The 7752-nt window shown below is 43.6% G+C and overlaps 1 protein-coding gene across 1 annotated transcript in view; it reads left to right on the top strand.

The window, feature by feature from the left end:
* The first annotated feature begins 5515 nt into the window (after positions 1-5515).
* ankrd24 (ankyrin repeat domain 24) overlaps positions 5516-7752 on the top strand; it is a 102003-nt gene continuing 99766 nt past the window's right edge. Inside the window, exon 1 of the mRNA XM_078555637.1 lies at positions 5516-5606. Within this exon, the coding sequence (XP_078411763.1) occupies positions 5544-5606 (63 nt within the window). The 5' untranslated portion in view covers positions 5516-5543. The remainder of the gene's footprint in view (positions 5607-7752) is intronic.

Genomic DNA, 7752 nt, shown 5'->3' with positions numbered 1-7752 from the left:
ATACTGCAACCTTTTTTCAATCGAGCCCTGATACCTCTGTCATATTTTGAATCACAAGTGCCAACTTCATTCTTAATTCCATCTTTATCTGCATTCCAGGTTCACTCTGTTGTTACCTAATTTTCAGCTTCTTCCTGCATCTGGTCTGCTGGACAAAATGTTTCCCTGATTCACTTGCACCACAGTGCACCTGTCACTAATCGCTAGTGTATAGAATGAATGATCTCTCGCTGTGACCCACTCCTTCCCACCTCGATTCTCCCTTGATTGAGACCATTGCTACTGCCACCTCCCCCTAACTGAGATATTTGCTTATATCTCCACCCTTCCCCCTTTGCTGTGACCCATTCTGACCTCCCTCAATCTTCCCCTCAGACAGGTTACCATCCTCACCTTCTCCTGTTTGGACCCTCTCTGATCTTTACCAGTCCCACCTGCTGTACCTTTTACTATCACATTCAATCCTTTTTTAAGCTCTTTCATGGGATGTGGGCACTGCTGGCAAGCCCATCATTTGTTGCCAATGACTCTTGAGAAGGAGCAGCTTGCTTGGCTACTTCAGAGGGCAGTTAAGAGTCAACTACATTGCTGTGGGTCTGGAGTCACATGTAGGCCAGGCCAGGTAAGGACGGCAGATTTCCTTTCTTAAAGGACATTAGTGAACCACGTGGGGTTTTATGACAATTGATTATCGTTTCAATGTTACCATTACTGAGACTAGCTTATAATTCCAGAAAAAAAGATTAATTATTTAAATTCAATTTCCAGCTGGGATTTGAATCCATGTCCCCAGAGCATTAACTTGGGCCCCTGGTTTATCAGTCCAGTGACATGACCACTACACCGCCATCTCCCTCACAACAGTAAAACCAGATTCATGGGAAAAAAGAGCAAACTATTTTTGGTTGATTTACAATCGCTTGACACAACACATGTCAGTTTAAAATACATATCTGTGCTCCCCTCCCCCAATAGCTTGATTGGTAACTGCTGGGTGCAACCAAACCTTGCTAACATGGTGGTTCCAGATTTGACTGCTGGACCTCAATCATGACGTTGGTAGGAGTGCGACAATTGGCTTTCCTGCTCCTGATGATTAACCCTTGACCCTTGCTCATCACTGTTCCAGCTGAGGGGAGGACAAGGCCGGAATGGTCTGTACAATTGGTGAGGTACTGTCCAACCATGCATTGAGTGGAGCAGGGGTCACAGCAGAAATAAATAAAAAATATTTTTAATAATAGGAGACTGTGTTCAGTCCTGGGCACCTCAGTAAGCATATATTGGCCCCGAAGGGAATGCGGCTCAGAATCACCAGAATGATGCCGGCGCTTCAAGGGTTAAATTAGGAAACCAGGTTACATAGACTAGGCTTGTATTCCATTGAGTACAGATGATTACAGGGTGATCTAGTGAGCTATTTAATATGGTTAAAGGAGGTTCTGAGTTTTATACGGTTGAACATTAAGTGTTTATTGGTAACACATAACTATGTACATATATACAGCCCAAGCTATGAGCTAACTCCATGCTTGCTTCGACACAGGTCTCTTTCGAGTCCACAACTGACTCTAGTCTCAGGTCAAGTGTCTCTTTACATCACACTGCAGCAGTACCGTTTCCCAGTCCCACATTAACTCTTGCTATGACAGATTGCCCTATACTACAGATTTGATAGGGTAGATAGAGAGAAATTATTTCTTCAGGTAGGGGGAATCCAGAACAAGGGGTCACAGTCTTCAAATTCGAGTTGCTCAGGAGTAATGTCAGGAAGCACATGTTCACATAAAGGTTGGTGAAAATCTAGAACTCTCTCCCCTTAAAAAGCTTTTGAGGCTGGGGGTTAATTGAAACTTTCAAAACTGTGATTGAAAGAAAAAGCAAAATATTGTGGATGCTGGAAATCTGATATAAAACAGAAAATGCTGGAAATAATTAGTGGGTGAAGAGGAATCAGAGTTTTGGGAATCAGAGATGAAAGGTCATCAAACTGAAAGATTAAACTAGTTTCTCTCTCCACAGATGCCACCTTGATAGATTTCTGTTGGATTAGGGTATTAAGCATTATAGAACCTGGGTGGGTAAAGGGAGCTGAGCTACAGATCAGCCATAAAAACAAAAAACTCTGGATGCTGGAAATCCAAAACAAAAACAGAAACAGAAATACCTGGAAAAATTCAACAGGTCTGGCAGCATTGGCGGAGAAGAGCACAGTTGATGTTTCGAGTCCTCATGACCTGTTGAAGGGTCATGAGGACTCGAAACGTCAACTGTACTCTTCTCTGCCGACGCTGACAGATCAGCCATGATCTAATTGAATGGTGTGGAATAGGTTCGAGGGGCAGAATATCCTCCTGCTCCTATGTGAAATCATAAGGCAGGTGACACTCAGTTTTTCCCTTTTCAAACAAAAGATGAAAGATTGATTAGGCACTTTGCTGTGAAGTCAGTACCTCTTTAAATTGAAACAAGTGATTAGTCTCACAATTAACTATGAACACAAACAAACCGAGCAGAGGAAGCCACTACTTCTCTTATTCTGGAGATACTAAACAAAATCAGAAAATGGAACAGACCAATTTCAGTCCAACCAACAGCTGCCAAGCATTCAGAGCAGCAATTGTGTGAAAATGTATAGGCCGGCTCTCTAGAATCTCTTGCTGGGAACTGTGTATACTCACCAACTATGACACTGGTAGCTATGCTGAGTACGAAAGGAATAAAGTGCTGACGACAATGGTAAGTGACCTATTAACTTCCTGGGCGGGGAGGTGGGGGGTGCTCCCCGACCCTGAACTGAACCAGTTCCTGTGAAGCCGATGGCTTTTAATGGGGAAGAAACCCTCTTGTAGCGCGAGTAGAGGGTTAATTGATCGGGTAAAGGGCAGCTAGGTCAATAAAAAGAGTAGGTGGCATTTTACGATCAGTTTTCCCTCATGCTGAAGGAATATTTACCATTTACATAATAAATGAAGCGATCCTAAGTATAATTAACAATTGGTTCAATGTTGGACTGCATATCGCTCCTTATTTTTTACTTGTGCTGGCATTGTGATTCACATTCATTAAATCGAATACGAGCAGCGGGAGAGGCAGTGAAAGAACTGAAGGCAAGCTGTTCCTAAAATTCAAACAGAAATTCCTCCTTGGGGAGCTGAACGAAGGGGTATGAATCTTGCAGTGATGGGGCCAAGGACCTGGGTTCGAGATTCTGAGACAGCTCCTCAAAAATTACTGCTGCCAGCATTTTCTGTTGCTCACTCACAATTATTTTCACACTTGTCCTAATTTTCTTAAAGTTGGCGCACAAGACGCTCTCACCTTGGGTGAGGACGGAGGAGTTAAAACAGCCTGTCTCGTAATGCTACAGTTCATGACACAGTGTGGGGTGGGTGAAAGTGATCATGGGTGACAATGCAGAACAGACGATAGGGAGTCGTGGAGCCTGTTGAAGTTAGTGGGAAAGAGATTTGGGTGGGATCTAAGTTGGGCTACGGATTGGCTAGTGCCTGTTTTTTTCATTCCAGCCCAAGAGGAATTTCACTCCTGAGGACTGAATTATGTCATTATTTGAGAATTGCTCAAATCTAACAGCATGTTTCTCTGATAACGACTATGCCTTGATATGTGCACATTGCTTCATTTAAAGCAGGTGTCATTTACTCCCAGCCTTTGAAAGGGAATGCTCTTAAACTATATATCTGAATTCCCAGCCCATCATCCTCTCCATCTCTTCAGCTATAGGCTCAATACCTTGCTGTATCACTCACTGACTTTCAGACCAACTGGGAAATAGGGTCAGGAATCCAACTGCACTAAGGGGCAGTGGCATTATTATTTCTAACTGACTGACTGTTGGGGTGGAAAGGCACTTTTGGTGCTAACAGAATTCATCTGCACTCCTTGGGCTGGATTTAATGGAGGTGATGGGGCCCTTGTCCACCGGCAGGAGGGCCAGTGGAAGCCCTCTATTTTGGGAAGCTCTGCTAAATTTAGTGCCAATCAGGCAGCTATGTCCACATGGTTTTTTTCTCCCTCTCTGCTCCCCACCTGCGTTACCTCCTTCAGCATCCAACAGTTCTAAGAGCAGTGCTCCATTGATGCTGACACACTGTAAGAGGGGAGATCTATTCATCAGTGAGGAAAGTTGGGGCACAGGGGGGGGAGAACTCAACTGAAGAGTGTAGGTATCAAGTGCAGAAAGTAAAGAGAGATAAAGGACCAGAGGGGAGATGAGGAGAATTTTCTTCTCGTGGGCAATTAGGGATGAGCAATAAATGCTGGCCTAGCCAGTGACGCCCACATCCCATGAATGAATAAAAAAAGTGTGAGATCTGGAATATGAAGGGAAGCAAATTCAATAGTAACTTTCAAAAGGGGAATAGGATATACATTTCAAGCGAACAATTTGCAAGGCTGTAGGGAAAAAGCAGGGGGTAAGATGATGTCCTTTCAATGAACCAGCACAGGAATGATAGGCTGAATGGCCTCCTTCTGTGCTATATTATTCCATAATTCATCCTTATAAGATTTTCCTTGGGCTACAAATTGTTTATCTCTAGTGCCAATAGGTAGAGATTATTGCTAAGATTAGAAGACAGTTCTTTAAACTGGTTATTGTCACCGAGGCAACGATCGGCTTCACTGCCTCATTTCCCCCCAAGGCAGGATTACGGAGAAAATCAGCCTCAAGTCTTCGCTGGATTAACAGACCAAATGAATTTGACTCCAATGTACTATACTTTCACCACATAATCTCACAGATCCCAGTCTCAAGCCCCTTGTCAGTGGAGGTGGGATGTTTGCAGCCTTATTTGTCACGTACATTTGCTCTTTGCCCCTGAACCCCACCAAATGACACAGACAGACTTCGAGCAGTCATGAGAAATCAAATCAGGAACGTCGGCTTCATCTCCCCTACAGAAAATGAAACAAATGGCAAAAGGATCTGTATCAACATACACCTGAAATGTTCAAACTGTTCGAAATCGTAGCAACGAGACAGCATTCAGTACAACTCCCAGCATTAGCATTTAAGTTGTAAAGGCCGCAGATTCAAACAACAAAAAAAAAGTTTATTAACCTGGAAAAGCTAATGTGTGAGGGGTATTAAATCAGGGGGATGCATTACACCGGCAATCGTCCTGTCAACAGGCAAGCTTAACACACACGCTTGCTGGCTTCTGATTGCAGTGCTGTAATTTTCCCTGCTGGTCTATTTAAATGTAGAGTGGTTGATTGATGACTGTCAGCATTCTACGCTGTTGCTTAGAGCAAAGCAGAGGCTACCTGGTTTGTGCGGCAGTGTGTGTTATTCAGCAAGCCGGCTCTGGTCTCCCAGTTTGGAGAGGGGGAATAGATTGGGAGGGGTGGGGTACCGACGCTGCAGCAAACTGCAGTGTGATTGCTGTGCCGGAGAGATGGTGCCACGGGTGTTCCTGAGCGAGAGGCTTGGCTGTGTGCAGCAGGACTGATCCTGGCTGGGCAAGAGGGGCAGCAGTTGGACGTTCTTTGAGGAAGGGGACATTATCCATCGGAGCTGCATGGCAATCAGACACCTGCGAACGGTTATGAAACGGATCTGTCTCTGTGCTGCCTCTCTGTCAGTATGTTTGCTTTCTCTCTCTTTTAGATTTTCATCCTGCTCACATTCTGCCTGCTGCTCTCAGCCGCGTTGATGAGAGCACTGATGCTGCATTGCATTGAGCCAAATCGCCTCCTTTAAAATCCCCATTGCCATTGCTGAAGCTGCATTAATTCAATAGCTGTATGTGCGGTTGGAATCTCTAGAGTTTAATCTGCATTCCACAGCAAAACAATTGGAACTGTTATTAAAACAATTACCTTTGTGATAACATGATTTTACATCTTCTCCTTGAGGTATCTGCCCAAAGGCAGGTAGGTCCTTGGCAATTACGCACTGAACCTCAGCAAAGTGCTGTGGTTTTTGTTTTTACTACAGATAGGGTGAGGAGGCAGGCCCCAAATCTATCTCTGCTAGGAATCTAACCTTGTGCTATTGGCGTTAATATGACCCACACGCTACCCGTCTAACCAACTGAGTTAACTGGCTTTCCATGATTTTATATACCTTTATGTAAAAAAAATACAGAAGTATAAAGGATTGGCCCCTTTAAGAACAAAATTCTTTACCATACTTTTGTTTTAATCACTGATGGAATCCAATCTATGGATTGCCAACTCTGGTTGGGCAGATCTCTTTGGAGCCTATGTTATTAAAGGGGAGGCGTAATTAGAAGCAAAACAGAAATACCTGGAAAAACTCAGCAGGTCTAGCAGCATCGGCGGAGAATGAAATTTCACCCCTTTCCTATTTTTACTTAGTTCTGTTGAAGGGTCATGAGGACTCGAAACGTCAACTGTGCTCTTCTCCGCCGATGCTGCCAGACCTGCTGAGTTTTTCCAGGTATTTCTGTTTCTGTTTTTGTTTTGGATTTCCAGCATCTGCAGTTTTTTGTTTTTATCATTAGAAGCGATGTTATTGTTCAATCACTTAACCCATGCTGGTCAAATCTCTCTCGAACGGAATAAAAGAAAAGCCTGCACTTCTATAGCACCTTTCACAATGTCCCAAAGTGGTTTACAGACAATGAACTACTTCTGAAGTTAGTCAACGTTGTAATGTAGGAAATCACAGCAGTTAATTCTAGGACAAACTCCCATAAACAGCACTACGGTAATGTCCAGATAATCTGTTTTTGTTGTGATGTTGATTGAGGGACCGGTATTACCCAGGACACCAGATAAAACTCTGCTGCTGTTCTTTCAAATGCAGTAAATCCCTGCTTAGTGTTGAATCAGTCAATGTTGTTTCACTTTAATGTCATGCATAAAATAACAACCGCATATCCATTTAACGTTGCAATATTTACTATAACGTCGTTTATCACAGGCTTTCTGTTCTGTGGCCTGCACATCCCAGTCTGCACATGACATGTTCCCCAGCGCTGCTGGGATCAGTGCACCTCTTACCTCTGCTCCCTCCATCACTTCCACTTCTGTTTCTGCTCCTGCACTCAGTCCTGAAGTTCCTCTTCCACCCCCCCTGCCCCAACCCAACTCAACCCCACCCCACCCCGGCTCTTGTTCCCACCCTCCATTCCCACCTTTAAAAGTCCCGGTGTCCGTTGCCACCGCCGGGGAATTTTTCAGTTGGTTCCTCTTCCCCTTGCTCTGGTTCCCGCTGTCCGCTCACGCTGAAAGCCCTGGGACTATTTCAGCTGTTACCTACACCGACCAACTTCTGCCACTAGGTGGAGTGCGGTCAATCCAAAACCAGACAGCTGGTGAGTGTAATTATTTGAATTTTTGTTTACATTTGCAGTATATTATATTTCTTTCATATTTGAAAATTTATTTTATTTTAAAGATTATTTCGTTTCTGAATGTTGCTATTTAGGAACATACAGCATTTCAACTTATAGCTTTATTTTTGTTGAGAAAGATCCTAAAGTACCTAAGTGTGGTATTTATTTTATATATAGTGATTTATTTTATTCTGTGAGTTATTCCAGCTAGGGGTGCGCAGTACAGCACATGTACGGTACATCGTTTCAACTTGTACATTGTTTTTTTTCTGGGTGAGAAACGTCTGAAGGAACCAAGCTCCAGCTTTAACATTGATTCCTATGGGAACCTATGACGTAAAGTCGTTTCACTTAAAGTCGCGATGTCCAGGAACGCAACCGCAACTTAAAACGAGGAATTACTGTTGTGCCTCAGGATCTTTAA

This window comes from Cetorhinus maximus, chromosome 13 (genome assembly GCF_964194155.1).
Source record: "Cetorhinus maximus chromosome 13, sCetMax3.hap1.1, whole genome shotgun sequence".
Taxonomy (NCBI): domain Eukaryota; kingdom Metazoa; phylum Chordata; class Chondrichthyes; order Lamniformes; family Cetorhinidae; genus Cetorhinus; species Cetorhinus maximus.
Note: the sequence above shows the minus strand (reverse complement) of the source record. Positions and strands in the feature narration are given on the sequence as shown.